The sequence below is a fragment of the Capricornis sumatraensis genome, chromosome 1 (genome assembly GCF_032405125.1).
Source record: "Capricornis sumatraensis isolate serow.1 chromosome 1, serow.2, whole genome shotgun sequence".
NCBI lineage: Eukaryota > Metazoa > Chordata > Mammalia > Artiodactyla > Bovidae > Capricornis > Capricornis sumatraensis.
In genome coordinates, this window is record NC_091069.1 from 45,333,823 (window position 1) to 45,355,204 (window position 21,382).

Sequence of the window (21,382 nt, forward strand, 5' to 3'; positions counted from 1 at the left end):
CTCCAGTACTTTGGCCACCTCATGAGAAGAGTTGGCTCACTGGAAAAGACTCTGATGCTGGGAGGGATTGGGGGCAGGAGGAGAAGGGGACGACAGAGGATGAGATGGCTGGATGGCATCACGGACTCGATGGACATGAGTCTGAGTGAACTCCAGGAGATGGTGATGAACAGGGAGGCCTGGCGTGCTGCGATTTACGGGGTCGCAAAGAGTCAGACACGACTGAGCGACTGAACTGAACTGAACTGAGCATGGCCCTGCCCATCAGAACAAGACCCAGTTTCCCCCTCAGTCAGTCTCTTCCATCAGGAAGCTTCCATAAGACTCTTATCCTTCTCCATCACAGGGCAGAGAGATTGAAAACAATCACAGAAAACTAACCAATCTGATCACATGGATCAGATATTATGAACATTTTTGTGCTAGTCTTTTTTGGATACATGTTTTCATTTCTTTTGGATAAAGATTCCACTCCACAAGGAGCAGAATGCTTGGTCAGGGGGTACATTTTTATAATATATATTAATGTTAATGTTATTATTATAAACATATGCCCTAGGTATATCTGTAGCATTTATAAGAAACTTCCTAAGTGACCTCACCATTATATTCTTCATGAAGGATGAGATTTCCAGTCGGTCCATATCTTTATCAACAGTGAGAATTTACTGCCAGTCTTTTAAATTTTAACCACTTGGGGAATGTGGAGCTGTATTTCATGATGATTTTAATTTGCTTTTCCCTGATGACAAGTGACACTAGCAATATTTTCTTATGCTTACTGGCCAATGATGTATCTTTCTTTGTGAACCACAGATTCAAATCCTTGCCCATTACCTCAGGGGGAAAAAAAAAAGGGTTGTCTTTTTATTATTGAGTTAGAGGACATTAAAATAACCTATTCCAGATACAAGTCAGATATACGCATCTTAAGTATTTTCTTCTAGTTTGTAATTTGCCCATACATTTTCTTATTGGCCTATTTCAACGGCATGCATCTTAAAGTTTTACAAAGTCAATTCATCAGATTTTTCTTTCACGGTTGTTACTTTCTGTGTCTTGTGTAATATAAGAACCTTCTGTCCACTCTCAGGCCACAAATATAGTCTTTTTTTCTTCAGAGGCTTTATAGTTTTAGCTTTTACATTTAGGTCCATGATCTACCTTGAATTAATGTTTGTATATATGTGGGAATTGAGACTCATTCCATGCAGATATTTGGGGGTTTCAGAATAATTTGTTGAAAATCTTTTCCTTTCTTTACTGAATTGTCCTGCACCTTTGCTAAAAATTAATTCACCAAAGACATTTCTATTTCAGGACTTCATGTTTTGTTCCACTCATCTATCTTTCCTGTGCCAATACCATACTATATTAATTATCACAGCTTTACAGTAAATCTTGATGTCAGACAGTATTAACAATTCTGTTCCTTTTCAATATTGTTTGGGCTATTCAGTTCCTTTATAAATCCAATTGTATTTCAGAATCAGCTATCAATGTCTACTTTTTAAAAAGCTTGCTAGGGGACATCCTGATGGTCTAGTGGTTAAAAATTCGCCTTCCAATGCAAAGAACCTGGATTCATTCTCCGATTAGGGAACTAGGATCCCACATGCTGCAGGGCAACTAAGCCAGCACACCAGAATTATGTGAGCATGCCACAATTAGTGAGCCTGCACGTTTGAGAGCCTGTGTGCCAGAACTAGAGTCCGCACTCCAGAACTACTAAAGCCCATGCTCTAGAGTCTGTGCTCTGCAACAAGAGAAGCCCATGCACCACAATGAAGAGCCCAGCACAGTCAGAAAAAAACGCCTGCTAGCATTATGAATGGCATTGAGTTGAACATAGATCTATTTGTGGAGAAGATAACATCTTTACAATATTGAGTTCTCCAATCTATGAACACAGAATCTCTATTTAATAAGATCTTCTTTAATTACCTTCAATAATGTATTATAGCTTTCAGGGTAGAGGTTTTTCTACATCTTTTGCTAAATTCATTTTGAAGAAGTCTATGTTACTTTCAGCCTCCTTTGTAAATGAAATTGTTTCATTAACCTAATCTTCCAAATGTTTATTGTTCATATACAAAAATGTAAATTTTCTATATTGATTTTGTATCATGTGCCCTTGCTAAGGTCTTCAGTACAATATTGAATGAAAGTGGTGACAGCAAACATCCTGGCCTTTATCCAATCTTCGGAGGAAAAGTGTTCAGTGTTTCATCATTATATATGATGTTGGCTCACCACAGATGCCATTTATCAAAATGAAGAAATTCATTTATATTAAAACTGCTGAGAAACTGGTATTGGATTTTTTCAAATGCTCCTTTCTGCATCTATTGAGGTAATTATATGATTTTTCTCCTTTATTCTGTTACTATGGTTAAAGCAACCTTGCATTTCTAGGATAAATCCTTAAAGAATGCATATGGGTACTTGTCTCTTGTCTCTTTCCTAAATAAATCCTGGAGATCGTCCAACTTCTTCAGAGTTCTTACTTTCCTCGTGGTTCTGTCACAGAATTCTCCCAGAGTCTTGCATGGGGTGCTAGATAATGTTCAGTTGTCCTTAGTACAAGCCAAGCAGCATTATGGTTTAAGAGTAACATAGAAAGTAGGCTGAATTGGTAATTTCTATCTTCTGCCACTTCTTCTATTCTTTTAGTTGATACATTTGAGTTATAAACACTGAGAAGAAATGCTCTTGCTATCTTCAGTCTCTCATCCTAGTGTCTCAAACTCTCTTTAAGAGTTAGCTTGATACCTTGCAAACTTTTTAGCTCAAGAGACTAGAAATGCCCCACCTCTTTTCTTCTATTTTCCAACTTTACAACCTAAATAACAGATGCAATATTCCAGAAATTCTCATCCTTCACATAGATCTCCAAAACAGGTGGTCATTTTCATTTCTTGTTACTTTATAGAGTCCACAGCAATTCTATGATTTTGTTAATCTGTCTCCTAAGTACCAAAGGGTAAACACCCAGAAGCAAAAATCCAGAAGTAAAAAAAAAACCAGACAAATTAATAGATGTATTTTCTGACCAGAGCCCCAAGTTAATTCTGAGAAACCTTTTAATCTAAGAAAAGAGACCTACTTATCCCTATCGATAACCCTAACAAGTAGGACATTTAATCTCAGAGGGCTGAGTCATACCATAATCAACTCTAGATCCTCAAATATGAACTGCTATCTTCTCTACTACCATCTGTGCTGTAAGATTATGTTCCCTGAAGGTAGCCAATATGTCACTTTCTCTTCCTCCTCCTGAATTAACTTTACCAACTATAGAAAAAGGATTAACAAACACCAGGCAATATTGCTCATGGTAAAAATAAATCCTGATATATAAACTGTATCTGGATATGTGTGTGTGTGTTACTCACTCAGTTGTGCCGGACTCTTTGCAATCCCATGGACTGTAACCTACCAGGCTCCTCTATTCATGGGATTTCCCAGGCAGGAATACTGGAATGGGTTGTCATTCCCTTCTCCAGGGATTTCCCCCAGCCAGGAATTGAATCCAAGTCCCCTGCATTGTAGGCAGATTCTTTACCAGCTGAGTCACCAGGGAAGCCTTTGATTCAACCTGCATCTGGATGGGAGGACTCTAAATGAACTATATACCTAATGGAAGGCCACAGTTTGACCTCTGATTGTGGATACGCATGTAATTGAGCATGTCCCTCACAGGAACCCTGGAAACTATACTTATCAAACTGTTACAAAAGCTATTAGTTCTTGGGCATTATAAATATTATAAGCCAAGGTAATCCCTGTTCCTAACTATATGGATCTTATCTCCTTGTACCCAAATTGTCATTTGGGGGTAGAGATCAAAGAATAGCAACTGGGCTGCCATTGAAAACTACAGTGAAAGAGGAATGCTCTGCTGAATGCTGTTTCTTGTCCAATATCCTTCTAAATGAACTTAATGCCAAGCTTGCGTTATTTGGGTCCTGGGAGTCTGAATGTCTGGTTAACCCTAACTAGAACCGCTGCCAATCTCTGCAACAATTATAAGTATACCAGGGAACTTTCAGGTGTCTCATCATGTTTGGTTTCCCCAATAACGCTCTTTTGTACACTGCTTCATTTAAATCAAACCTTCTGAGCTACATTCAGTAAGACTTTGTCACTTAGTCTTTTTTCTCCCATTTCTGTTGGTGTACATTCAGAAATTCAACATGAATCCCAAAGATGATCAAATGAACAAATCCTCATTCAAGTACTGTGAGGTTGCCACATAGAAAGAGGCATTAATTGTTTTGAAACCATATGTAATTTTGAGCACCTGCTACAGTAAACTTCATATTAAAAGGTTTTGTCTGCTCAGTTCCAATGTCTATCATTCCCACTACATTTCAGTGATTTTTCCAACTACCCATTCATGTGTACTGCACCTCTGCAGAAAACATCTATATGGGTAACTTCAATAAAAGGTTCCTACCTAAGAGCCAGTCCCTGTATCCAGTTAGCAGTGAATTTTATCTCAGATAGAGAAGATCAGTTAGTATCATTTAGTCACTAAGTCATGTCCAACTCTTTTGCAACCCCATGGACTATAGCCCGTCAGGCTCCTCTGTTCAGGGGATTTCCCAGGCAAGAATACTGGAGTGGGTTGCCATTTCCTTCTCTAGAGGATCTTCTTGACTCAAGGATTGAACTTGCATCTCCTGCATTGCAGGCAAATTCTTTAACTGAGCCACCAGGGAAGCCCTTGATCAGTCTAAATTAAATGTATACCATGAATTTAATTTTACTTCAAGAAAAGTCTGTAATTTCAGAAGATATACTTTATCAATTACTAATGATTTACAGCTATACTCCATAAGAGCACAGGCTAAATGAAGAGCCCCTGGGTATCAATCTAAGATAGACTCAAAATAATTCTAATAGTCTGTTTAAGAAGTTTGCAGCTTATATATATATTCATATAAATATGAAGAAATAATATGCCCATATAATTTTACTGGAAATAAGATACTCATATAATTTTATTGGTATAATGTGACTATATTTTATGCATTCATATTATAACATAAAGATATATTTAATATAGGGAAATTTTTAAATAATAATTTCTTCCTCTATAAAAACTGCATCAACAATTTTTAAAGCTACAAGGAACAGTGAATGTAAGCTCTGTTATTGCCACTTTATCTGGTAAATAAAAATACCCACCATCCTTTATTTGTACCATATTTACACAATACATTCACTTTTGTTACTCTTAAGTTATTATTCACACATTACTACTGTTAAATTGTAACATTTTTTATGATCTTAAAAATATTTTACTCAAACATTTTTAGAGTGGCAGTGCTGGTGCTAAAAACAAACAAACAAACACTTCTGAGAGTTAACTTTGGAATGAAATTTACATGTGCTAAAAAAGAGTAACTAAGGAAGTCAAAATAAGCTGTGTTTTTAATTTAACTGCCATAACATGCTATGCTGTTAATTTAAGTAATTGTCCTCTGCAAATATAAAATACTGAGTTAAACAGGCAAGGAAATACATTAAATGCTCTAATGACAGTAAAAAAAAAAAATACTGAGGGAAAAAATGTTAATGTCAAAGCATAAGTGTGTTATAATGATTGTGGCATTATTGACCTAAAACAAACGTAATCATCCAAGGTCAGTATTTACCTATGCTCCCTCAATACACAGTTTATATTCATTACTTTTGTATTATGAATTATTTACTCTTGAATTATTTAAGGTCTGAATTATGTGTCTCCTCCAGATTGCATTTCGTCCATCAAATGGGATCATCGCATCTTATATTAATATAAAACAGTATAAAGGTCAAAATGAATGGAACAAGACAATAGGTCAGAGTGACCAATGTGGGCTACAATAGGAGAGAGAAGCCCACTCACTCATTTGTGACCTTTCATTTAAAATATTTTAAACTCTTAGTGTGTTCCAGACAATGTGCTAGAAGCTAGAGATGAAAAAATGATCAAAATATAGTCTCTATCTTGAAGAAATTGCATAAAATATGGAAAATAAATACATAAATAAATAATAACACAAACCAGTAGCATTCCAAAGAAATTCTGGATCATCAAAAGTAACTTCTATTAGAGTCAGAGAATTTTAGGCTATCCCCAGAAGTTACTTCTGCAGTAGAGATCTTAGAAATTAAAGTATATATGTTTGTTTAAGCAATAAAGGTTGTTATGGTATGAATGTCTGTGTCTCTCAAAATTCATATAATGAAATCCTAATTTACAATGTGATAGTATTAGGAGGTGGGGCATTTGGCAGGTGACTAGGTTATGAGGCTGGATGAGATTAATAGTCTTATAAAAGAGGCCCAAAAGAACTCCCTTGCCCCCATCCACCACGTAAAGAATACAATGAAAAGTCTGTGACCCAGAAGATGGTCCTTACCCAACCATGTTGACACACTGATCTCAGACTTCCAGTCTCCAAAACTGTGAGAAACAAATTTCTGTTGTTTATAAACTATCCAATCTTTGATATTTTGTTATAGCAGCTCAAATGGACTCAGATAAGAGTTCAGCTATAAAATCTAATTACTACTGAATCCTTTCACTAAACCTGTATTTTGCTCAAAAATACTGTCCTTTCTTTTCTTTTCAGTAGCAATGCAGAACTTGTGACATGCTATCACCATTTTTGCCCACTGCTGTGATGAAAATATACAACATTGATCAAAATGGCTATAACAATGAAAATGTGTGGCATTCTAGTTGCTACTAATGGTATAAATGCCTGAGATTTAGTTTTAACCAAAAGCCATATACAAAGAATAAACCATATTCTCTAATTAAAAGATTGAATTACATCTCAACTGGAATAAAAAACTCATGCTATAAGAAAATGCACGCATTTGCAAATGGTACAGTGCACAAGGGGCAGAGTGACAATTTTAAATGGAGAGGGCCTAAGAGGCTTCTCAGAGGATGTGGCAAAAGAATTAAAATTTGAAGAATAGATAAGTAGTAGTTGGAATTGGTAAGGGAAGGACATAACTTCCCTTCCTGAAGTACTTCAACTAGCCAAATCAAACAAAGAACTCAAAGACAGCAAAGACATGGCATTTTTTAAATTATTATATAATTCTGCTGACATTATAACAAGCAAATGTCAACATTTATTATTGAAAAAAGAAATCCCCAAATGTTATTGAAATAAAAATAATAGCCAGGAGGGGTTGGAGGGAGAAATTCAAATAAACAGAAGAGGAAATCATATTGATTTTCTCATCTTACACAAGGTGAGTCAACACATTCTGCTTCACTTTTAATGTTAGTAGAGAAATACAAGCTCAGTTATCCCTCTGGCTTATTTATTTCAGAGGATACTATTCCAAAATGAAAACAGAGGATGTATAACTTTCAAATTACTCTACTAAAGAACATTTAAGAATGGTAAAAATATAAAGAGTGGGTAGAAAAAAATAAGAAAATCCCCAAATAAAAGTATAAAGTAATAGAAATGAAATTAAGTAGGTCAGTTAGCAAGAAATATAACAAAATACTGTTTATGAAGAGAAGTATCTAACACAGATAGGATAAAAATAAAGTGATAAATACATCAAATACAAAGAAGGTATGGATTACAAACATCAACATCAGGCAAAAACTTTAAACAACAGGCATTAAATGGTACAAACTGACCAAATTATAATTCACAACAAAGGTATAAGAATAAATTTTTATGAACTAAATAATTTAGGATTGAAGTTCTCTTTCACTGATGAACTATACACAAAGCATAAGAATATAAATAAGTAAATGATATAAATGTAAACTTGGGTCTAAAAGCTACATGCTGAATCTAACAAAGAGAAGATACATATAAAAAGATGCTCATAAAATACTTACAAAAATAGATCATCTATCTACACTACAAAGAAAAAGATCGCAATCATATTTTTTTAAAAATTGAGATAGGATAGGCTTCAGAATCTTATTCGAATTAAACTAGAAATAAACACAGCCCATGATAAAGCACATTCTTCTAAACATTCTTGGGTTAAATAAGAAATCAAAATGGCAAACATAAATTAGAAAACAATGCAGCTGACCCTTGAATAAAACAGGGTTTAAGGAACATCAACCCTCTGTACAGTGGAAAATCCACGTATAACTTATAGCTGGCCTTCTATATTCATGGATCCTTCAAGTCCTCAGTTCCTACATATTCACCTCCACAGATCTTGTAGTACTGCACTATTTACTATTAAAAAAAATCTACATTCAAGTGGACCTATGCAGTTCAAATCAGCAAAGGGTCAACTGTAATTTATAAAATTTGCTCAGAACAAAACATCTATCTTTGCATACAAGTCTGACCATTTCCTTTTAACAGAAGTAAAAGTGAAGGTCACTGGAGTTGAGGAAGTTCCAGAAGTTTTTAACTAAGAAATTAAATTGCTCATCCATGTGATCAAAGGAAATCCCCCATAAAACAGCAAGAATTGAGGCATAGCCAACAATTCAGTGCCAGAGTGCCCAATTAATTTGGAAAAATCACCAAGAGGTGAATAGATGATAGAAGTCAAGGGATATCAATCCAGAAATTGACAGCAATTTACTAGCTGAAAGGAATATGTATACAGTACTTGATTTTCATTCCAATAATAAAGGTGTAACATCACTTCCTTAAGAGTGATAGCCAGATTGTTGAAAAACATTTATTGACCAATTAATACAAAGAGGTTTGAACTACTAACCATCTTAGTAGTTTGATCAAACCAGCTATAAGAAATACTTGCATGGAAGCTTCTAGATATAAGGATACATAAGATGTATACAAATTCAAAACAAAGAATGTCCATACACTTTATGTGAATAAATGAACATGAACTAGGGGAAGGTAGTCAATATATCTCCTCATCTTATCCTTAAGACAGATTTTTACTTAGCATTCATTCCATACAATGACAAAATAACTATGAACATATTTAGGCTACTTCATACTACATTCAGTAGTTTCAGTAAAGTTTGATGCTTTCTTGACTAGCCTTGGACTTGCTAAACTCTGTTATTACCATCAGCATGTAAAGTTTCCAGCAAGCTAAATGCTGTATTATATTAGGAAGGAAGAAAATATTATTATTATTAAGGAAGAAAAAATAAATGCTAAATGCTGTATTATATTAGGAAGGAAGAAAATATATTATTAAGGAAGAAAAAATACCTTGTTAGTGGAATTGATTTTTTCCTAGGAAACAACAATGAAGTTTTCTGCAAAAAAAAAAGCTAAATTTTTAGTTTAAAGCAAATAAAACCAACCAACCAGTAATTTTTGCTGCCTTTTCCTCTTGGTTCACTCGGTTCTCATCATCATCTTCATTATCTTCCTCAAAGTCATCTAGATTGCCAATGTCAGCTTGCTTCATACTCATCAAACTAGCCAAACTTTGCATGTCTTCATCCCTACATCAATGATAATACAGTTTATTAAATGACATTGCCTAAAAAAGGGTTGTTTCTTAAGAAAATAATATTAATATATTTCTTCTCTCTAAATGTTAACAAGACTTTTCAGTTATACAAAACTATTGAATAAACATTCATTAATTTTTAAATTGAACATTTAATTTATAGACAGTAAATGATTAACTGGTTATTTAAATTCTGTGCTACATATCTAAAATTTTCTTCATGAAATTAAAGTATGGTTTTCTGATCATGAAGTTTGGAAACAAAAACTTGTTTCATAAAATATCAGGACAGTTTGCAAAGCAGATGAGATCTAGACTTGAAAAATAGTCAAACTTGCAGAAGTAATTAGAATAGAAATTCTTAATCTAAAGTCCAAGACTCCTTTTGATTTTGTGGGTAGGAGTAAAAAGAAGTGGTAAACCCTGTAAATTATATTTAAATCTTGTTTAAATGTGTATTTTTCTCAAAGGAGTTTAAACTTGCCAAAAGTTAAGAAACTACAGTAATTGAAAAAGCACTTGAAAGCCTAGCCTTTGTAAGAATTACATAATGAAAAATGGGTTAAATTTCCATCTTGGGTTAATTAAAGACCATACATTTGATAAAACATAAAAATGATTTTTAAAGTATTTTAAATACAAACTTATATAGTATACTACTCAATGTTAACTAACGTTAAATTTTCTTAATCTATTATTCTCACCTTAAATTTCAAATAAACTACAGTGAATGAAACATATTTCTAACATGATATGTACTAACTAAATTTCAATCTGGTATTTTTCCATCAAATCCAGAAAGCTGAATTAAAACACTGTTTCTCATTTTACCACAATAAAAATAAAACAAAAGATACTTTGCTTTTATAAAGTATGCTTGTTAACATTCACTTATCTTCTAAATATGACATGATTTTGCAGACTAAACTGTTTTTTTTAATTCTTCACATTTTATCTCATATAAGCTTAGAGTTAACAAAATAATTTCCCCTTTTCAAGACAAACTTAGTGATACAAAGTCTATATGGGCAAAAACAGTTGTATGACTTTATGTGAATGCCTTACAAACTGCTTTCCTATCACTAGGATATAATCTCAATATATAACTGTGTTCTTAAAATGTTAACTTGCTTAATTTTATCCCCTATATTTTTGCCCTGAACATTTTCTTTGGGAAAGGTGAGCAGGCAACCAAGGAGGAGATAGACAGGTGGTTTAGAGTGTTCTGAGAACATACTTCACTCAGACTGATACTTAGTTTGACTGAATTTCCTCTCACCCAAATTCCCATGAATGGTGCTAAATCACTTACTGCTTCTGCCTAGTGGAAAGGAGTCCACCTTCAAAGAATCTTCTCTGACTATGTCTCTCTTCTTTCTCTGCTTCCTTTCTTTTCATTTTGGCTTGAACTTCAGGGTAAGGTCTTTAACTTTGCAATATTTAAATCTATAATTTAAAGTCCTGAGATGAAAGACGTAATTGCTTGCTGCACTGTCCCTTTACCTCACTCCCACAGAAGCCAACTTTGCAGAGAAGAGGCTTATTGTTATCTACCAAGTCATTTGTAGATGAGTGCCAAACATCTCGTTTTGACTGACGCACAGGATCCAGTCTAATCAGTCAAACAGACATGGCCAATTATAGTAACCACTTTCCACTAGGTCAAACACATTCAGAAGTGTGATGCAGATTAGAATGAAATGCTCATTCTTCCTATCACCATTGAAGTCTTAGGCACAGAATTTTCGTTTTCCTCTCAGTATTCCAAGTACGTACTAACCCTTTCACTACACCCAAAACATACACTTACTGTTGATTTGACTGTATGGAACAACTAAGAGAAATGTTACTATTTTTTTTCCTTGCTCTAGGTATGTTCATCTCATTCTAACCAGTTAGAATTTTATTCTTTCAGGAGACTACAACTGGGTATAGGAACTATCTTTGTGCAATGCTATGCACTGCTTAAGAAGTGATATTTGCAAAAGATAATGGTTACAGCAAACTGGTTATCTAAACTGTATTGTACCTTTCCTGTACAATTTTTTAAATGCTGAGCCAAAAAACCTGAATTGGCAAAAGTTCCTTTAGTTCTTTCATTCTTATCCTAAACTTTTCATTTTGGGTTCCCCTCATGCCTCAGCTGCATCACACATCTCTACAAAATGAACTCTGTACTTCACAGTACAACTACTTACACTGAAGACACTGAAATATAAAACCTATGATAGCCTATAATACACATTTTAAATTTTTTTAAATTGCTAAAGTCATTTTTATATTACTGTTCATTCTCTAGCATCAAGAGAGACTATAAATAACAAGAAGTACATCTAATTCAGCTTCTGAAACAAAGAATGGCAAGAATGATTGGTATGTGGTAGGATGTTCTCAATTGTTGCCAGTTTACTGAGACAAAAGCTATTTACCTACAATGTTTTCTTAAAAAACAAACAAACAAACAAACATTCTTTGAAGCAGCTTATCTGACAAAATAAACTTACGTGGCTTTTCCTTCCCGAAGGAAAATGCAAGACAATGAAAACTGAAGAGTGGCAGATACAACTTTTTTAGACAATGGCTTGAATTTTAATTTGACGTCAGTCTGCGTTGGCATTGGGCTTGCATACTGTTTCATGTTGATGCTGGTGGTGGCAAGAGCTTTTCTTCGACCAGAAGGGGATTCCTGGAAGATAAAATTCATTACGTAATTTGGAGTTATTTACTTTATAGCCAAGTATCTTTGAATGTTATTTTAGTAATTTGATTAAACAGCTGTTGAGACTTCTTTCTCCAATGAATTCCTATAATACTGAAATAAAACTGAATTAAGGTTATATCACAAGTTTCATATCTTTTTTAAAAATTAATTTATTTTAATTGGAGGCCAATTACTTTACAATATTTTGGTGATGTTTGCCATATATCAACATGAATAAGCCACGGGTGTACCTGTGTGTGTAAGGCAGAGAAAAATTGGAGATAGCTGGCTCAGAGAAATAAGGGAAGACTAGAACAACCTTAAATATCTCAGGAAAGGAAAAGCAAGGAATGCAAACTAGTATAGGAAAGTATCCAGGTCTCTTGTAAAAAGAGGATCTAGCCCAAAGCTAGGTATCAAAGCATTAATACTCAACACTGTTTTCCTTCCTTTAATTATATTTAATGTAACCTAAGGTTTCCAGGCTTTCCAGGTGGCTCTGTGGTAAAGAATCTGCCTGAGATGCAGAAGACACAGGTGACACCGTGGATTTGATCCCTGGGTGGTGAAGATCTCCTGGAGGAGGGCATGGCAACCCACTCCAGTATTCTTGCCTGGAAAATCTCATGGACAGAGGAGCCTGGCAAGCTACAGTCCACAGGGTTGCACAGAGTCAGACTTAACCAACTGAGCATGCACGCAAGGTTTCCTTAAAAAAAGGTTCTAGCACAAAGCTAGGTATCAAAAGCATTAATAATCAATTCCCTCCCCTTTGATTATATTTAATGTAACCTAACGATATTTCTTCTTTTTGAACCTTCAAATTTCTTAAAGAACCCCAGCCTCAGTGGCATTTCTACCTCGTTTTTTTCCGTCTCTGAATTCTATATCTGTCCTGTACTTTGAGACTTAATTGTTCCCAGGATCTTTTCTGCTCACTCCAGTCTAAAGTCCTCTCTTCCCTCCCTAAGATGACATAAATCAAATTAGAAAGAGCTGGTTTTTCTGATTGTATGTCTGTGGTGGATAATGCTCAATGACCCCAGCAGATCTCAACTCTTCTCCACACAGTTATTGTCAATTTACTAAAATTGGAACACAAAATGAAACCTATTTGCTATTAAAGATGCTTAACATTCCATTAATAAACTATCTCATTTCAAAATTATTCTTTATAGCATAATAGCCTAGGAAAATAATGAAAATAGAACAACAGGATAATGATTGGGCATTAACTATGTTTAAGACACGGTGTCAATTCTGCAGAGATATAAAAATGAATAAGACATAATCTTTGACTCTGTGTTCTAATGGTAAGGATAAATCTTAGACACAGAGTAATTAACAAATGATGTAAATCAGAAGTCATATACCAGCAATCCTTGGGCTTTAACTAGTCTGAGAGTTCATACCTAAAATAAGACCTAATTTCTAAGCTGTGTGACTTTGAGTAAGTCAGTAAACTTGAGGCTTGGTAATTTTCCCTGTAAAATAAGGAGACCGAACAGAAATCCATTCAAGTTCTATAACAGTTTTCTAAAAATTACTCAATTTTCCAACCAAGGCAGGAGAAACTATTATTAACTTCTGAATTATTATTCAATAAATCTTTATTTGCCCTATGATTGACAAACTTGCCTAAAATAAAGATATACTAATCTAATCAAAATATTAAAATGGCCTTTTGAAAAAATTTGACATTTCTGCCAGCAAAACAAGTAAAAATGTAGTGTAGCATCCTTAAAGAATACCTTGTTTTAAAAAGTGGTCTTATCTGTCAGATTATGCACAGCATATTACACAGAACTATTAGTGCATGTAGATACCTTATGAATGAATTTTTAAAATGCATCAAGCACTTGAGAAGGATTTCAGACCTCTAAGAAGAAACACTTAAGAATATGCAAATACTTCAACTGAATCAAGTTGAACAGATGCGACTGTCCCAGACAATACAAATGTTCTTTCCCTGGTCGCTACTGTCAATCAAAGAATAAGATTAAGGTCCAAGGTTGTGACAATGTACAAAATGAAAAACTATGATCTGAGAGTATCAATTTATTACACTGATATGAACAATAATCTCTCATTGTACCTTTAGAATAGCTAACAACTACTACATAAAATATAGGATTTAAAGCCTCTGTTTTGAAAGCATGGCATACAAATTGCTACATATTGTTTTCATATTTGTTAAACAAATCTATTTCACAAAATACGACATTGATTCCTTAAAAGTAATTATTTAATTTTATAACCAAATAATCAAACTATAAAAATTAAGATAACTTGGAAATGTACATAATTTTGAAAGCCTAGTTTAAGGATGATTCCTGCAAAATCTAGAGTTTTGATGATTAACATTCTATTGATTTCATTATTGCTAAGCAAGGTAAGGTCTGGGCAGGCAAGCAGAAAAGAACTCTTTCGAGTCTACAGTGTCCATTTCTAATATTAACATAGGATCTCACTTAGAGCCTGTATCCTTGATAGGAAAGGGGGCCTAAGAGATGTTTTTAGTAATTCTTTACCCAGCTCAGTCACTGTTTTCCTCTTTCAAATTAGCTGTCATAGAAAAGACATTTTTTAGCAGAACAATAATGAGAAAAACATAAGGATCTTTCATCTTTCTAACTCCAGCTCCATGAATCTTCACTTTTTATAACCATTTGGTCTATATCTATATCCACCTCCCAAGAATAGTATCATTGTTATCATCAGTTTTATAGAGAAGAAGAAAATAACTGATTGCATTGCTATATGTCTTTTGTATCCTATAGTTCTTCCTTAAAGGACTAGGGGTCAGCCTGGCAGAGAGACTTTAGAGACAATTACTATTATTACTGTCAAAGTCCTAATGCTATTTCATTTCAGATGAAGGCTGGACAAGAGGAGAAAAATAAAGGAAAAAAAAAATAGTAAAAGGAACCCTTAGAGAAAAGAGGTTAGATGACTGAAGTCAGTAAGAAGGGATTGTTTATATACAAACATTCAGCTAAGTTTCTGACTCCCAGCCTAAGCTATTTATATGTGAATCTGGCAGCATTTTGGGAATTATTTCAACATCCATAAAGCATAAGTTCTTATTTAGTGTTCATCAAAAAAATAAAATAAAACTAGGCCAGCTTTAGATAATTTAAATACCTGGATCCCACTCCAAGAGATGCTAAACTAGAGATGCCTCAGGAATCTGTGGCATTTCTAAAAATAATAAGTACCTCCCCTCCCAATTCCCATCTTGACCCTCTCATAAGCCCATCTCTTCTATCAAGTGATTCTGATCCACTTAATCTAAAAATCGTACTTTCAGAAATACTTCCCCTGAGGAAATTACTAAAGGAAATTTTAATCTCATTTTTCATAACTATTCTGTCATAAAAACGACTTAGCCTATATATTTCCATTTCTTTGAAACCCACATTATTGTAGTTGTAATCAGAAAAACTTGGATTAGAACATGACCAGCATTTATTCTCTGGCTAATCTTTGGTATATTTCTTCATGTATCTGAGCTTCAGTTTCCCACACTCTCAGAATTGGTAAGTATCTTCAAAAGCTAGGCAATACCAAGTGTTAATAGGATGAGGGACAATGTAAATTCTCTTAATACTACAGGACAGAGCTTCAATTGATACAGCCATTTTGGAAAGCAATTTGACATTACCTTGTAAAGCTGAACAGATGAATACCTTATCAATAATTCTCATCCTAGAAATATGTCCTAAATAAATTCTTGCAATAATATATGAAAATATTTAGTAGAGTTTTATTATTAATATTCATGGACTATTTTACCTGGCTTATACATTAATATTAATATTATAAGTAGTCTATCTAGATTCACCAATCTTGAAATTGTTACCAAAATGCAAGTTCATATGCCTGATGCACAGTGAAGCCAAACATAACACCAGAGTCCGGAACAGAGAAAGGTTCACTGAGGGCCATGTAAGGATATGTGTGGCTCATGCCTTAAAAACCCTAAACTCCCCGAAAGCTTTCAGCAAAACTCTTTTATAGGAAAGGTAAGGGAGGGACATGGTTAAGTTGTTGCACACTTTTTGGTGTCAGATCCTTTGCTCTTGAGGTCAGGTCACGGTCAGGTAACAATATTCCTGTAAACCTCCACCAAACAAACGTTATTCTCTGTTCTGACAAGAAAGGGCAAGTTCCCAAGACACAACTTTCACCCTCTGAGGTCTGGATCCTGACTGATGAGGCAGATCTCAGTTGGTGGCTCCCTCAAGGTCAGGTCCCCAGACCCTATCCAGCTGTCATTGCTGAGGGAGCCAGAGGCCCAGGGCCCAACTGGCCCTCAGGCTTCTTAGGCCAACCAAACGGCGGCGGGGAGGGAGCCAGGTCCCACAGACTGCGTCCTATGCAGACTGCCACTGCCATTTGGTCACAGAGGCAGGGATGGAGGAAAGGCTCACCACTGCTTCAAGGCCTGGGCCTGGCCAGTGGGTGGTCTTGACGAGGGCTCTGGAGCCCAGCAGAACAGCCCCTGGCCTGTTTCCTGGGCCCTCCAGCTCACCCACTGACCCGAGGCCAGGTGAGCTAGAGGGCCCTGGGTAGAAAACCAGGATCTGCCTCTTTCTTCACTCTCCACAGGACAACCACTACTCTGCTGACCATTGGCTGAATGCCCCACTAATGGTCATTCATTGACAGCTGCTTGCTTGGGGAGGGGCCCACTGCAGCACTGACCAATGGCTGAATAGGACCATTAACAGCCACTCATTGCCATCTGGTCCCTTGGGGGAGGGGCCCATTGAAGCACCAACCAATGATTGAGCAGAAACACTAACACAGTCGCTCACTGACAGTTGATCACTTAGGAGAGGGGCCCATTGCAGCATTGACCAATGACTGAGCAGAACAACTATCAGTTGCTCATTGACAGTTGGTCACTTGGGTGAGGGGCCCATTGCAGCACCAATCAATGGCTAAGCAGGACCACTAATGGTCCTGCAGTAATCACTGCCTGGTAACAGGTGTGGGGTAATGGCCATGTGTCTATAACAAAATGAGGAAAATAAATAAAGCGTAACTCAATGTTTGCTCAAAAGTATAATGTAGTTACTTTACTAAAATCCATGCAAAGACCCCCCCCTCCCCGACATTCTTACCAGACCGGAAATGAATACCTCAGTGTACTCTCATTGCTATTCAAGTCCTAACAAAACAAGCAACAAGTGAATAAATGTTTTCCCTGTACAGCATAAGAGGGAAAAGATTTATAATAACTTTTCTAATTAGGAATGAACTGATTATAAAGTGAATAAATATGGTCTCACAAGACTCAAGACTTCTTTACATATATTTTTTAAACAAGGTAGATTTTACCAAAATAAAAAAAGAAACAGATAGCAAATCTTACCACTCCGCCCTCCTAAAACTAACAATACATATAACATACTGATAGCAGAACAGCTAGTTAGATGTAAGAAGTTGGACAAATCTTTTGTCCAAATTATCCAAGTTAAGGTCTTCTTACAAAATAGCTCATTAGGAACCTCAAAATAAATATAATTAATATAATGCCTCTTCTACCGTATTTGATTGCTTTTCTCTACCTAGAAATTTAACTTTATCCCATGTAAGGAGAGAAGGATCTTACTTAGATTTTATGATTTTTTCAGAGATTACAAAAAATGTTCTAAAAATTCTGTCAAGTATTATACCTTATTATCAGTTTTTTTTTCACAACACACTGAAAATCGAACTAATGACATTATCATTTGAGGGTTTTTTTTAAAAATTTTTGAAACACATCACACAAAGTACAAAACATACAAGTACTACTTAACAAATAATAAAATGAACATCCTGTACCCACCATCCTGTTTAACAAACAATTAATATCAGTACCTTAAAATCCTCATTTCCCATGCAAAACTGTCTCCCTCCCATTCCCTCATCCAAAGGTGATTAGACCCTGAATTTTGGGTTATTCCCTCCCTCCCTCTCCGAAAAAAGAATACTATCTACATATATATCCTGGAACCAAGATTGCCAGGAGAAATATCAACAACCTCAGATATACAGATGATACCACTCTAATGGCAGAAAGTGAAGAGGATCTAAAGAGCCTCTTGATGAGAGTGAAAGAGGAGAGTGAAAAAGCTGGCTCAAGTCTCAGCTTTTAAAAAACTAATATCATGGCATCTGGTCCCATCACTTCATGGCAGGTGGATTCTTATCCATTGTATCACCAGGCAAGTCTCATTAAATTCTTGATATTTATCCATATTGATGTCAGTTCAGTTCAGTTGCTCAGTCATGTCCAACTCTTTGCGACCCCATGAACCGCAGCATACAAGGCTTCCCTGTCCATCAACAACTCCTGGAGTTTACTCAAACTCATGTCCATTGAGTCGGTGAAGCCATCCAACCATCTCATCCTCTGTCCCCTTCTCCCCCTGCCCTCAATCTTTCCCAGCATCAAGGTCTTTTCCAATGAGTCAACTCTTCACAACAGGTGGCCAAAGTACTGGAGTTTCAGCTCCAACATCAGTCCTTCCAACGAACACCCAGGACTGATCTCCTTTACGATGGACTAGATGGATATCCTTGCAGTCCAAGGGACTCTTCAAGAGTCTTCTCCAACACCACAGTTCAAAAGTATCAATTCTTCGGTGCTCAACTTTCTTTATAGTCCAACTCTCACATCCATGCATGACTACTGGAAAAACCACAGTCTTGACTAGCCAGACCTTTGTGGATAAAGTAATGTCTCTTTTTAATATGCTGTCTCGGTTGGTCATAACTTTGCTTCCAAGGAGTAAGCATCTTTTAATTTCATGGCTGCAATCACCATCTGCAGTGATTTTGGAGCCCCTCCAAAAAAGTCAGCCACTGTTTCCACTATTTCCCCATCTATTTGCCATGAAGTGATGAGACCAGATGCCATGATCTTAGTTTTCTGAATGCTGAGCTTTAAGCCAACTTTTTCGCTCTCCTCTTTCACTTTCATCAAGAGGCTCTTTAGTTCTTCTTCACTTTCTGCCATAAGGGTGGTGTCACCTGCATATCTGAGGTTATTGATATTTCTCCCAGCAATCTTGATTCCAGCTTGTGCTTCATCCAGCCCAGCATTTCTCATGATGTACTCTCCATATAAGTTAAATAAGCAGGCTGACAATATACAGCCTTGATGTACTCCTTTCCCTATTTGGAACCAGTCTGTTCCATGTCCAGTTCTAACTGTTGCTTCCTGACCTGCATACAGATTTCTCCAGAGGCAGGTTAGGTGGTCTGGTATTTCCATCTCTTTCAGAATTTTCCACAATTTATTGTGATCCACAGAGAATCCCATGAACCCCATGAACATGCTGATGTGTAAAACTGTAATTCATTAAATTTCATTGTTCTTAATATTTTATTACATGAATATCCTACAGTTTACCCATCTGTTTTACTGTTGATAAACATGGTTGCTTGAGGTTTATTTAGTTATCTGGAATTAAAAACAAAGCTATCAATATTATTATGTCTATATATACACTCAAGAAGGAAACGGCAACCCACTCCAGTATTCCTGCCTGGAGAATCCCATTGACAGAGGAGCCTGCCAGGCTACCGTCCATGGCGTCACAAGAGTCGGACACAGCTTAGTAACTAAACCACCATATATACACTACTATGTGTAAAACAGATAGCTGGCAGGAAGCTGTATATCATAAGGTGCTCAAATTGGTGTATTGTGATGACCTAGACGGACAAGATGGGGGCGGATGGGAGGGAGGCTTAAGAGGGAGGGGATATATGCATACATATGGCTGATTCACACTGCTACACAGCAGAAACTAACATAATATTATAAAGCAACTATACTTCAATAAAAAAATATTCTTATGTCTATATCCTCATGCACACACACAAGAATTCACCTAGGACATGTTTCTAGAATGGGTCACGGGATATGTTCATGTCCAACTTTACCAGAAAATATCAAATTTAATCCAAAGTGGCTTTATTAATGTACAGTCCCTAAGTGTTTCCATTGCTCCACATTTACCAACACTTGGAATTTTCTTTTTCATTTTCACCAATCTGAGATAATTAAATATTACATTTCATTTTCACCAATCTGAGATGATTAAATATTACCTCATTATAGTCTTAATTGCATTCCCCTGATTACTAATGCATCGATTATCCTTTCATAGTTTACTAGCCACATGTTTCCTCTTCCGTGAAATCTTTTATACTTTTTCTTAGCATGCTGTTTATCTTTTGGTTACTGACTAATTACATATGCATTCTGGTACTGAATCCATGCTGAGCACAATCAGTTATATGTGCTACAAACATCTTCTTTCAGTTTTTAGCTTGTATTTTCACTCTCTGTGGAATCTTTCAAATGAATCCAATTTCCAAGTCAGCCTTTTCCTTTATGGTTTGTGGGTTTGTGAAAATCTTCCCAACCCTGAGGTTAAAAGGCTTTCTTACCACTCATTTAAAACTTTTATACTTCTGCTTTCATATTTAAGAGCCATTACCACATGGAATTCATTTTTGTGTAAGTTTTCAGATAGGAATCCAATTTCATTTTTTAAAAAATCATTGATAAATAAGTATCATGGCACTGTTTATTAAATAGTCCATATATATATATATATATATATATATATATATCTCCTTTCCCCTACCTACAATGTCCATTCTATCAAAACTCTGGTTTGCATATACAGGTCAATAATCAATCATTCTGTACCACTAGCCAACTGTTCTAACCTCACAACAAGACAATATTGCCTTAATTACCAAAGCTTTATCTTTTGGAATAATTTAAGATTTCTCAAACCTTGAATTTATGGCAGAATAATGTAGTAAATTAGTAGATTTTCTAAAATTAAAGGAACTCCACATTCCTGGAAAACATTTTTTAAAAATCTAAAATTATGTGAGCCTGTTTCCTTTCAGGGAGGGTTTCTAATTACTGATAACAATTTCTTTAATGATTACAGAAGTATTCAAGCCATTCAGGTGTACAATGTCTTCCTAAATCAGTTTAGATTAAGTATTCCACCTCTGCTTAGAATTTACACATTTCACCCAATATTTCACATTTAGTGTCATAATACTATTTAAAATATCTTTTTACTATTTTAATCTCAGCAGAATTTATAGTTTTGTACATTTCTTTATTCAAAGTACTAATTGTGCCTTCTCACACTCTTTTGTTCCTAAATAAAGCTTGCTATAAGTTGTCTCTTTCAACAGGCTTTCCAAATCATT

The 21,382-nt window shown here is 35.4% G+C and overlaps 1 protein-coding gene across 8 annotated transcripts in view; it reads right to left on the reverse strand.

Annotated features, from left to right (window-relative positions):
* EHBP1 (EH domain binding protein 1) overlaps positions 1-21,382 on the reverse strand; it is a 349,564-nt gene that overhangs the window by 201,111 nt on the left and 127,071 nt on the right. For all 8 annotated transcript variants that reach the window (XM_068989010.1, XM_068988993.1, XM_068988985.1 and 5 more), the window contains exons 5-6: positions 11,943-12,124; positions 9,291-9,430 (exon numbers count right to left, since the gene is read on the reverse strand). In XM_068989010.1, the coding sequence (XP_068845111.1) occupies positions 9,291-9,430; positions 11,943-12,124 (322 nt within the window). The remainder of the gene's footprint in view (positions 1-9,290; positions 9,431-11,942; positions 12,125-21,382) is intronic.